Consider the following 12,580-nt stretch of genomic DNA (forward strand, 5'->3'; position numbering starts at 1 on the left):
TGGAATATTTATATCATTGGAAATCTCACAGCTGACAGCGAGGGATGTGTTAAGAGAGCTAGTCAAAGTCAGCCTGATTGCTGACAGCACCTCCCCGCTGACTAGAACAAGATACTGCGATGACGCAGAAGCGACGAGCTAGCTACTTATCATCATCGCAACAAATACCATACATGTACGCAAAGGTACTTTTCAATCAGATATACCGCAGATATGAACAACCCGCTGACTGGAGCTTACACCGTTGATCCCTATTCCGCACAGTTGGAAGAATTAGGGTTAGGGTTGAGATGACTAATGAACACCAGGCACGTAGAAGTTAGTATGATCGCGTCCTTGAAGGGCTTCAGACAATAAACAAGGTAATAATACGTTGTCAACAACAATAGCATTTCCCCGAACTACACTACTGTTTACAACGCAGTCGTCGCCTTATTCCTTCTTCCCAAACAGACCATCACCGGCAAGAGCAGACCGACCTGCGACCAATTCAGCGAACTGCTGAAGTGGCATAGGGTTCATGATCTCTAACATCTGCACCGAACTGACTAAGACCGAGCTCACGTGCTTCCTCAGCTCCATAGCTGTGAGTGAATCCAAACCGTAACTAATGAAACTTCGTTCTGGCAGAACTGTTGACTCCTCTACGTCTAACAGCTGCGACACCAATCCTTTCAGGGATGTGAACGTGGCATTGATGGCTTCCTCAGCCGTTGTAGCTTCTTTGAGTGCGGAATGCACGTCAAATTCTCCTTCCTTCACAGTCGCGGCTTGGCTGCCAGCAGGTTTGAACCAAATGTGGGAGAAGCGTGCATCAGGACGCTGCAAGGCGGCGATTTTCGATCCTGAATCGGGATGTTCTTGTCTGAACCCAACGAGAATCTGTCCTTCAGCAGGACTAGCAGCAATGGGATGGCAGATAGAGAAGCTGATAGCGGTTGTGACAGTATCAATATCAACTTGGCGCAATCCGTGACGGCGCAAGAACTCAGTCGATTCCGCCGATGCACCCCGGCCTTCACCCGCCACCATGCTGAGATCGAGTGATCGGGCGGGCAGTCCTTTAGCAGCGCAGGATCGTGCGAATGCATCTTGGAAGGCGTTACCAGTGTTGTAGGCGTTTTGCGCGTAGGTTCCCTGGACGCCAACAACACTGCTGAGCATCGTGAAGAAATCGACCGTTTTGCCAAAGACCGCGTGGAGATTGATCGTTCCGGCCACCTTTGCTTCGATTCCACGCGTCCATTGCTCGTGTGTCGTCGCTTCGAAGGGACCATCCTGTACATTCATTAGTATTCTAGTCCTCGGAGCGTGTGCAATAGTTCAAGACCTACCTCAAAGACGGTGCCTGCGTGGATCACTCCACGCACAGATCGTGAGCCAGATTCCTGAGCGATTGCTTTGAGTTTCTCAATATCGCTAGCCGTTCCCTTGACATTGACAAGGTCTACGCCTTGCTGCTGAAGTTCCTCAGCAAGCTGTTTGGCTTCTATTTTGTCGTTTCCAGAGGGTGAAAGCGTGATGATGCTTCTGGCGCCCAATTGAACCAGGAAGCGGATAATAACCCTGCCGAGACCACCAGTGCCACCTACCACAAAGTAAGACGCATCTTGATTGAGCTTGACTGGCGTGGGACGAGGTGGCTGGGTCATCAACGACATGTTCGAATCAACTTTCAGAATTTTCTTCTCTTGCTTCGAGCCCAATAACAAGGATTGGAAGACTTCCTGGGCTTCCGTAAGGGAATGTACACTGGGAGGTTCCAAGCCTTGGACCTTAGACGAGTTGACTAGGTCAAGCACCGTTGCGAAGATCTCTTTTAGCAATGCAGGTTTAGCCATTGCCAAAATTGCCAAGTTGGCATAAGTGTATGATGCATTATTTTTGCTCTTCACCCTTCCAGTTCGACGCGTATCCTGGCTACCGATATCGATCAAGTGACCAAAAGGTGCGACAAGGGAAGAAATCTCATCAGTCGCTGGACCAGGAACACAATTGAGAGCGATATCAACGCCGTTTCCAATGGCCTTGGTGAACATTTCGGGTGCGCCCTGCAGATCTTCTGCTGAGAAGATGTTGGCTGCCGGGATATTCCACCGCTTCTGGAGCGATATACGCTCATCTGGCGTGCTTGCAGTGAGAAAGATGTTTCCTGCTCCCAAATGTCTCGACAGTGCAATTGCCGCTTGTCCGACAGTATTCGCTGCCTGATGAATCAGAACCGTCTGTCCAGCTTCCATACCAGCTAGGTAACTGAGGCAGAAAAGGCCAATTCCGTATGTAATGGGTACGGAGACAGCTTCCTCAATGCACATTCCCTGGGGAATCTTAACGGCTTTGTGGGTATCGATGTTGCTGTAAAGTGCCAGTCCATCTGGTTCATAGGCATATACAATGTCGCCAATTGAGAAGTCTGTTGCATATGACCCCTTCTCTACAACCATGCCGACTCCTTGAGTGAGAAGATTGGGTTGTCCAGTCGACTCGCCGTTGATCGTTCTCAAGTCAAGGGGACTGGTACAGAAGGCTTTCATCATGACCCGAAGCTCATGACCGCCGACGACTTTGCTGTGTTCTGCCCTATCCACCCAGTGCAAAGTACTGAGCATGCCTGCTGTGCGGATTCTCAAACCGAGAGCCCGAGCGTCCTCACCTTGTGCTTCGAGTTTCGGGTGGTAAGACGAGATGGAGTTCTCAATAAATTTGGTCGCAGCAGCATGGGCGAAAGCACGCTGCACAAAGACGGCGCCGTTTCGTTCCGCGAACTCCCACTCCAACTCGGTCCACTTGGAGGTCGATCTATTGCTTTCGAGAAGCGCAACATAGAGATTGTAGATGCTTTCGGCATTCTGCGTTTGAGATTTGGAGGCACCGTCGATATCTAGCGTAACGAGCTGTAAGTTAGGATACTCGACCCTGAGACTCCGAGTGAAACCGCGGGATAGACTCATAGCCGGATTCGAATCATCCAGAGCTCCGTCGTTGGTGATCCACAAAATGCGACTGGCGCTAGTGATGAGGTCTCGCAGTATCTCCCATGCTTCCGGTGTTATGCGTTCCAAGAATGGATCGGATGCTTCTAGCAGAACGATCAAGGTGTCAGCCTTTACGACAGCGCCTTCGAGCGGAGCTGCCGCAATCGAGGCGTCCCCGGCTTGGAGTCGAAGTTGGGACACAATGTTCAGAGCTAATTCGTTTGGTTCCTCTGATGGGAGAAGAACAGTGACGGACCCGTTCGTTATGGAGCTGGAAGGAAGTGCTCGGGCGATCAGAACACTCGTTTTGTGTTCTTCATCCGTCTCAAGATCTTGTACTTCAGCCAGATCAGTGAAACCACTTTTGATCAACGTCTCTTCCCATTGGGGGGCTGTCATGAACTTGGCATGGGCAAGTCTGGAGTCCTCATTAGAGAGACTGGTCGAGATCAGTTCCCACTTGATCGTTGGCTCGGTGACCTCCACAAAAACCATGGCGCCTTGATCTTCCAATAGAGATCTGAGCCGGGGTAGTGCGACGGCCAGGTCTGGAACCGAATGACTCAAGAACGAGGGGATAAGCAGCACATCGAACGTTCCTGGCTGGAGTTTGTGGGATGCACACGAATCCATGAGATCTAGCTTCACGTATTCTGACGGATCGTCGGAACCGTCAGGCTCAGAGATGGTTGCCATGCTAGCTGGCTGTGTGACAGCATAAGTGCAGCTCAAATCTTCGTCTTTCAGACCGTTTGCGAAATCAGATGATATCAACAGGCGATCGACGATGGATTTCAGCTCCTCATAGTCGGAACCGATGGTTAAGATCCGAAGTTTCGGTCTCTTCAACCGCAGGATCCTGAGATATGAAGCAATGTGATGGAAGGAACGTTGAAGTGCGACATTCCCGTGGGAAATGCTCTTCATCAGGCTTCCTCGAGTTGGCGAGCGTAATCCGCTGTCGCCACCTTTCGCGACTTGAATGAACACCTCTAGCATGGCCTTACCTAGTGGTCCTGTGCCCAACAGGTTCTGTTGCAGATCCAGACTCATTTCAAGTACCGCAACTAGCTCTAGGTATTTGCTCAATTGCGTCAGGCGATCGTGAAAGTTCTCGTTCCTGGTGTCGGGTTCTGGGCATGCCATTTGCAAATGCTTGACAGCACCTTGACAGTATCTTTCGACGATCGAGTCGGTCTTGCCTATGGTTAGATCGACTGTGGCGGCTGTTTGACGAATCCACTTGACTAAGGCTTTTGGCGTTGAATGTAGCGGGTCAAGAACCCAGTCGATCCAATGACAGATGGCTTCTTCATCTAGTCCTTCCGGAGTCTTCTCTTCTTGCTCAAGCCCGGCATAACGAACACCACTGGCTCTGATATACGCTGGTTGGGAAGACTTGGTTGGGTCGGTGATCGTTACTCCGGCTCGTGCCTTCAAGATGCCGAAATCTACTACCTCCGTCTCGGCCCTCAGCGTGGTCTCTGGTTGAGATGGAATGTCGGTGGAGATGTAAAGCTCGTCTATGCTCTCGAGAAGATAGATTGTCTTCAATTTGTCGTCCAGCTTTAGCGCCGCAAAGGGTGATTGGAAAGCTGCCTCAAGGGTCAAGGGATGAACCAGACATGGTTGCTCAATGCCTCCTGGCATATCAATGCTGGTGTTTGGAATGGAAAATTCACATCTCGCAAATCCATGTGCGCCTTGGATGTCATTCAATTGCGCAACATGTTCAGTGTATTTAGCTCCGAGAGAGTGCAACTCGCGATAGAGGCTCTCCGATGAGAATCTCTTAAGGTCGCGTGGAATGTTGATTTCTGGAAGCTTGTTTGCGATCGGCGTCGAGCTAATAGAGACCATACCACGACAATGATCGGTAGACGCTTCCCCGTCTGGTGCAAGCGTGAAGACGCGAAACTCATACCAAGACACAGAAGAGTCTCGAGCCGTAGGAGTCAGAGATTTCAATGACGTAATGGTCTCAATTCCGTTCTCCGTATCCGGAACGATCAGCACTCGAGTGAACTGGACGTCACGGAAGTGAAGCGTGAGACCTTTCCATCGACGCTTCTGGACCATGTACCGTTCTTTCAGGGCTTCAACAATCATAGAAACGTATGCAGCCCCTGGGTAGACTACCTGATCCTGGATGACGTGCCCCTTGACCCATGGAATGGCTGAGCTGCGGAGATACACTCTCCAGGTGGGCTCGTCAGGGATGCTGTCCATGGTAGGCGCGCCCAAGATATCATGCTTGGGGAACGCACGGAATCTGTATGCAGCACTCCGCCGGGATTCCACCCAATGGTCTCTTTCATGATGCCACAAGTACGTTGGCAGCGCAACGAGTAGCTTGGGCTTCGGGCCACTCAAGGCTAGCTCATTGATTGCTCGGAAGTTGACCACACTGCCGCGCTGAAATAACTGCCCAGAAAGTTGTAACAGCACTTTCGAGCCGCTCTCGCCTCGTTTTAGTACATTCTGGTAGATTGTAGGGCCTGGTGTGCCAGCAGCTTTGATGATTTGCGTGATGGGACCCTTCAAAGCGGCATGTGGCCCGACTTCGATGACCATGGTTTTTCCAGAAAGACCAGGATTCAGCCAATTAACCTGCTGTGTAAGGATTTGGCCGAGAGCTTGAGCGAAGCGCACGGGTGAGATCAGGTTCTGTGTCCAATATGACGCGTCCATCTCCGTGCCGTCCAAGAGCTCCTCCGTCACGGAAGAGTACAGTCGGACGCTATCTTTGCAGCGCTTTGGGCGTATGTTGTTCATCGCTGCGTGGTAATTTGCCTCGGCGAGTTTCATGTGGGCTGAGTGATATGCCACGTCAACATCCAGCTTGCGAGCGAAAACGCCTTGGGCATCGAGCCTGGCCTTGACACGGATGATTCCATCCACATTACCGGACAGAGTAGCGCTCTGGGGACTGTTGTAGCATGCCACGGTAACCTTGTCGTCTGGTTCGATATATGCGAGCGCGTCTTCAGCTGAGATGCCGACTGCCAGCATAGCTCCCTTCAGATCCGGCCTTGAATTCTTGAGAGCTTCAACGTGGAAGCCACGGAAGTAGGCAATCTGCAAGGCTTCACTGGCAGTCAAGACTCCCGCAGCATATGCAGCAGCGATTTCACCACTCGAGTGACCGCAAACAACCTGTGGCTCTATCCCCCAGGAACTGAGGAGGTCAAGCAAGGCCACCTGAACAGCTGTACAACATGGCTGAGAAAGCCAGGCTTGATTGATTGACGATTCGTCTCCAGTCTTACCTAGTTCCTCCAGCAGGTGCCAGCCCGAACCTAAGCGCAAAAACTCGGCTTCCGATCTTTGCATGGACTCTGCAAAAAGTGGGTACTGTGGCATCAGGTCCAACCCCATCTGCGGCCATTGGGCGCCCTGACCAGTGAAAGCAAAGCAAAGAGCGGGCTGGGATCCTGCAATGTCCAAGCGATTAACACCCTTGGCTATCTGGTCAAGGTTTTCAAGGAGTTCTGACTGCGTCGAAGCGGAGAACGATATTCGATAATCCCAGTGAGATCGCCGAGACAGTGTGAAAGCCAGATCGGACAGGAGCGTCTCGCTCTTCCGAGCCCACTTCTGGGTCAAGGAGCGGCGTAGTGCATGTGCCGTCTCCTTCAATGCATCTGCACGACGATGGGAGATGGCGAAAATCTTGGGAGTTGTGCTGACAGCGGTAGAGGACGTCGCGTTCTGAACCGGCGGGATAACTTCATCTAAATGATCAACGACAACATGGGCATCTGTGCCACCATATCCGGTTGTGTTGACCGAGATTCTTTTGAGCATACCCTTGGGCCAAGGTGTGTTCTTCATAGGAATCTGGACAAGGGAATCCCCAAGTACATCAGCGACGTCTGGGCTGAGAGACTTGTGTGTGGGTGTAGCCGGAATAATTCCCTGTTCGAGAACTAGGATGGCTTTCAAAAGCCCGGCAAGTCCAGCCGTGGGCTCGGTATGGCCTAGATTTGCCTTCACAGAACCGATAACTAGTGGCAGATCTTTCGCTCGGCCGCGCAGAAAGGTATCCATCCAGACAGTGGCTTCTGTTCGATCACCAGCCTTTGTTCCCGTTCCTTGTAAGGTACAATTAGAATCGTCTTCAGAAATCACTGTGACTGTTGGTACGTACCGTGTGCCTCCACGAAATATGTATCTTGTGGACGCAAACCCGCATCCTCATACGCCATTCGTAAAGCTTGCTTCTGGCCCCAATCCGATGGTAGTGTAATTCCGTTTGTTTTACCGTCAGAGCTTACGCCTGTGCCTCGTATCACAGCTCTGATAGAGTCACCATCAGCCAAAGCGGCACTGAGTGGTTTCAGGATGACTGCCGCTACACCCTCTCCACGACCATATCCGTTAGCGCGCGGGTCAAAGGCATAACAGCGGCCATCTGGCGATGTGAATGACATGGAGGAAAGAACTCCAGTTCTCTCAGGATCCAGACATAGGTTGGATCCACCAACGAAGGCTTGCTTGACTGTACCTGCTCGGATCGATTTGACAGCTGCATCAAGCCCAACCAGAGTGCTAGAGCAGAAGGTGTCGATTGTCATGCTGGGACCTCGAAGGTCGAACAGGTAAGAGATACGGTTCGAAACGATTGCATTACCAGTTCCGGTCATTCTGTATCCGGGAGAAATATCGGGGTCACGAGCAAGAATCGATTCGTAATCGGCGTTTGAAACTGAACACCAGACGCCTGTCTGTGAACCTCTTAGCTCGTCCATGGAGAGGCCTGCATTTTCGAAAGCCTCATAGGCGACTTCTAGCAAAATGCGTTGCTGAGGGTCCATAGCCTTGGCTTCCAGGCCGCCGATGCCGAAGAAGTCATTGTCAAACAAGGCTGGGTTTTGTTTGAGAAGATGGAAGCCTTTGGTGTTGAACTATAGTCAAGTCAGATCTCGAAAGCCATAAGAATCCTCGTTGTTTGCAAGACCTACCGTGCCCTTGTTGTCACCGTTGGGATGCCAAAAGGCATTCAGATTGAAGCGATGACTTGCGGTTTTGGTCCATCCAGTGGTGCCTTTGCTGAGCATGTCCCAAAGGCCCTCTGGGTTGGTCGCCGAGCCTGAGAAGCGACAGCCGACGCCCACAATGGCAATGGGCTCAGCTTTGAATTCCTTGTTAGACATGTTTGCGTCTTTCTCTGTATGTCTCACGATCGTGCTGTAGATATGAGCAAGTTCATAGCCGTCTATATACCATACAGCTCGAATGCCGTTACCTACAGGGATGGGTTCTTACTATGCCTTACATAGAATCAGCACTAAATACCTCATCCTTCAGCTGTTTCTGCAAGTGTGACCATACGCTTCTGCTATGTAAGACTTTATTTGGACTCTGATAGCTCAGACGTGTACCGTTCAATTCTCGGCGATTAACAGCTCTTCCCTCTTGGCTTACGAAGGTCATGTATAGGGCGTAGATATGTCGCCTGTATCCCCTCCTAGTGTTGATCATCTTTGCGATAGGCATTCTTCGACGTATACGACCGATTCTAGCGATATGACGGCAGGAAGGCCGCGTGTGCCTACAGAGCTGCCCCATACGATGACGGTGAAATTTCGCTTTCTTTGCCTTCGAGATAATAAATCATCTTATGCCGTCGTTCTATCTCAGGTGAGATTGGCGGCATTTTTCTTCCGATGATCGAGATGCGAGTCGAGTGAGTCGAATGGTCGTGATCCTCCACTCGGACCATCATTGACGAGCGAAATGTTTCTTTAACGAGGGTCCGTGCTCGTGGTTCTGTCAGCAAGTTGTTGATAAGGATTCAGGTCGTGATGATGGGTAAGCGCACCGAACCGGAGTCTGACCTTTATCAGGATTCACCAGCCCCACGGATTTGTCAGACATAACCCGCCAAGCCGGCTGGCTGAACGCAACAACTTAATGACGCTACTGCACTACTACACATTGCCACCAAAAACATGTCTTGTGCTAAGCAGCATGCTGTCGTCCGCTCGGACATACTGTACACCAAAGCACAAAACCAATAGTCCTCACGATACGAACCTCACACCAGCAGCCCCAAGCCGACGCTATTCTCCTCGTCAACAGAACCGCTCAGTTGCAACCCCTTCTAGTGCTGACGGCCTATCATGCAGGTGGTTTGGACTTTTGATGTTCTCCTCGGACCGGAACGTCCCGTTGCACGGGCCACCGGGTATAACACATTGGAGGGTGGGGGTTGGAGGCATCTTGGCACTCTCTTCCGTACTTCACTGACTTTGTAATACAACCCAACTATATCACCTGAAATCTGGTGATACCATTCACTGCCCTTACGAAAGGTGATTGTCAAAGTAAAATAATCTCTATTATAGCCAAGAATGACAAAGCGACCACAATCTAAAATGGTAAGAGCAATAACGTTGAGGTCCTTGGGAATACCCGTCGGGCGTGTTAACACCTTACATGTGATGCATGATCCGTAAGCACTAATCCTGCAGATGTCACATGTTAGTTCTGTCTTACCAGCGTAGAGTCTCCAACATGTTGCGATCATCGAACCACTGTGACCTGCCCAACGAGTGCGGATTATGGAGTTATCGCGGCTGAGGAAATTCCTTTTTGAATAGCTTACTCCCGCCAGAATGTGTCTTTCTCATCTAAGATATCTTTTCGTGACATTACTGCCCACGAGACCATTACAGTACATGTTAACGAGATGCCTGGAAAAGAAGCAGATGACTTTGGCCAGCCCAACGGGCCCAGCACCTTGATTGAAGTCGACGCTCTGGTCGTCGGGGCCGGCTTTTCGGGTATCACAGCTATCCATCGCCTTCGAAAAGCAGGATTGACGGTCAAATGTATGGAAGCGAGCGGTGATTTTGGCGGAGTATGGAACTTCCATCGGTACTAGTCACACCTCTGCAATGTGAATGTAGGCCATGCTAACGATGCTGTAGATACCCTGGCGCTCGTGTAGACAGCGAGGTGCCCTTCTACCAGCTTAACATACCTGAAGTATATCGTGATTGGAAATTTCAGGAGCGCTTTCCAGGACACGACGAGCTGCGAAAGTACATTGCTCACGTGGACAAGATTCTCGATTTGAGACGAGATACCTATTTCCACGCTCGAGTCAAGGACGCTTCCTGGGACCAGTCCACAAACCGGTGGACCATCAAGACCCAACAAGGTCATGTAGCATCTGCCAAGTACTTGATTCTGGGTGCCGGCCTACTCCACCGCGCCAACGTTCCCGACTTCCCCAGTCTAAGCGAGTACCAGGGTCAGGTTTTCCACTCCGCCGCATGGGATGCAGACTTCAGCGCCAAGGGTAAGAAGATTGGAATCATTGGCGCGGGATCAACCGGGGTACAACTCACCGAATCGCTCGGCAAGATAGCGGATGAACTCACCGTCTTCGTGCGCCGTCCGAGCTACTGCTGCGCCTTGGGACAACGCTCTTTGACGACGCATGAGCAACATGTGATGAAGCGCTTCTATCCGGTCATGCTGAAAGCCGCTCGAGAATCACATGCCGGCTTCCCGGTCATAGGCAATGACAAAGCCCTCAATGATGCATCACCAGAAGAAAGGGAACGGCATTGGTCTTACACATGGGACCAGGGGGGTTTCTCTTATGGCATGCTGGCTTACACAGACCTGTTCCGTAGTAAAGAGGCGAACGAAGCTACATACCAGTACTGGAGAAGCAGGGTCGCGGCACGTCTAACAGATCCTGCGAAACTCGAGATCATGGCCCCGGAGCACAAGCCATACTATTTTCTCACCAAGCGAATACCTCTTGAACAGGATTACTACGAGGTCCTCAATCAGAGCAATGTGCACATTCACGATCTTAACAAGACGTCTTTGGAGTCATTCACGAAGAAGGGTCTGCTCATGTCCGATGGGACAGAATATGAACTCGACGCCGTGGCATTAGCGACAGGCTTTGACTCGATAACCGGCTCCATCACCCGTGTGGGGGTCAAGAACAGGTATGGAGTCGACCTGAAGGATGTTTGGGCCGATGGGATAACCACGTACATGGGCATCACAGTTTCAGGGTTCCCTAATATGTTCATTCCGTATTCCCCCCAAGCTCCGACGCCATTTACCAATGCTATACCTATTATCGAAGCCCAGGTGGAATTAGCAGTAGATATCATTATGAAGGTGGAACGAGCCGGCGCCAAATCGATCGAGGCTACCAGGAGTGCGGAGATTGAGTGGAAGACGCACCTGAATGCATTGGTGGAAGGGACTCTGTTCCCTTATACCGATAGCTGGTGGAATGGAGCTGACGTCCCGGGCAAGAAGAAGGAAATAATGGCGTATATCGCCGGCATCAAGCACTACGAGACAAAATGTCGGGCTAATATCGAGGGACTGCAGGGATTTAATATAGTTGCTGGAGACAACATGTAAGGTATAAACACAATCTTACCTAACTAATATAAGGCTAGGTGTAAGGCCTTACATTCGCTTAAAGTAGCTTAGCGCTAGAGTTTTCTACTTCTCGCGAGAAAACTCTAATGTTACACAGGGTTAGGCTATACTTCTCTAGGCTTAGTCCGTACTAAGGCGAGGTAGACTAAAGCAGTAGTCTATAAGATTTGTCTAGCGATTCTATAGAAAAGAGTTATCGTAGAATAACTATAGGTAAAGACAATCTAATTCTATAAACAATAGAATAACTAGTTAATAATCTATATATGAGATAAACTATTTAAGTTAACTATAATAAGTATAATAATAAAATCTAACACATTCTTATACCTATTACCTTAGGTCCTACTATTCTATCTATTCTATTTTTATAGAATGTCTATAATAGCAGTGCTATCTCTTTATATACTACTATCTCTAATAGTTAGCCTTAGCAGAATAGTATATTACGTAATCTCTAGCTCTGCAATAATTATTGCCTTCTATTAGAGGTTCTAGTTAGTTTTTAACCCTCTACCTCTAATAAGAAGAGAATTCTTCTTTGTTACTTATAACATTATCTCCTCTCTTAGGCATATTATTCTAATACCCTAGATTATTATTTTTCTATGCCGCGCGTTAAGGCATTAGCCGCATATAAGGTTAGTAGGCCTTAGACTATTATAGCTACCTCTTTCTACTTCTAGTGTCTCTAACTATACCTAAGGTTCTATCTTCTTATCGCGTCTATCTCTAGAGCTTAACTTCTAAACAACGTGCTTACGCTAATTATATAAAAGAGTAAGGTCTAAAGATGTCTTTCTACTATAAGTAGTATAAGAAGAAGAATCTTTATTATTTTATAGACACTGCGACTAGTTACTATACTAGGTGTATTTCTATAAAGGCTAAGTGTAGCCTAACTAATATAAGGCGCGGTTTGGACCCCGAACCGCGCTACAATAGGCTTAGCGTTAGGGTTACGTGTCCTGATTAAGCGATTTGCACCCCCTGAACTGCGAATTCCGACCCCCCCCAAACTATTACGCTACAGCGGTTATTAGCACTACATTCGCATACAAAAGTTTCTTGCGCATACTTAACAAGCGTGTCTGCAAAGTTTCTACTTGTTGCAGGTAGATTTACGTTGTAGGATCTAGCTTAGGGTTAGGGTTATCTAATAATGGAGCTGCCCGTCT

At 49.5% G+C, this 12,580-nt stretch overlaps 2 protein-coding genes across 2 annotated transcripts; one reads left to right on the plus strand and one right to left on the minus strand.

Annotated features, from left to right (window-relative positions):
• Positions 1-432: 432 nt before the first annotated feature.
• On the minus strand, positions 433-8,131 carry BKA58DRAFT_432784 (polyketide synthase; the record flags this gene model as incomplete). Its single annotated transcript, XM_046173144.1, has 5 exons — positions 433-1,278; positions 1,335-6,401; positions 6,432-7,069; positions 7,126-7,882; positions 7,940-8,131. The coding sequence occupies 5 exons, from the start codon at positions 8,129-8,131 to the stop codon at positions 433-435; spliced, it is 7,500 nt and encodes a 2,499-aa protein (XP_046020384.1).
• Positions 8,132-9,437: 1,306 nt separating this feature from the next.
• BKA58DRAFT_370514 (uncharacterized protein) lies at positions 9,438-11,381 on the plus strand (the record flags this gene model as incomplete). Its single annotated transcript, XM_046168992.1, has 2 exons — positions 9,438-9,857; positions 9,911-11,381. Exons 1-2 carry the CDS (start codon positions 9,670-9,672, stop codon positions 11,379-11,381), a joined length of 1,659 nt encoding a protein of 552 aa, XP_046020385.1. The 5' UTR covers positions 9,438-9,669.
• Between the last annotated feature and the right edge of the window lie 1,199 nt (positions 11,382-12,580).

Source organism: Alternaria rosae (assembly GCF_020736505.1).
Source record: "Alternaria rosae strain MPI-PUGE-AT-0040 chromosome Unknown BKA58scaffold_13, whole genome shotgun sequence".
Lineage (NCBI taxonomy): Eukaryota > Fungi > Ascomycota > Dothideomycetes > Pleosporales > Pleosporaceae > Alternaria > Alternaria rosae.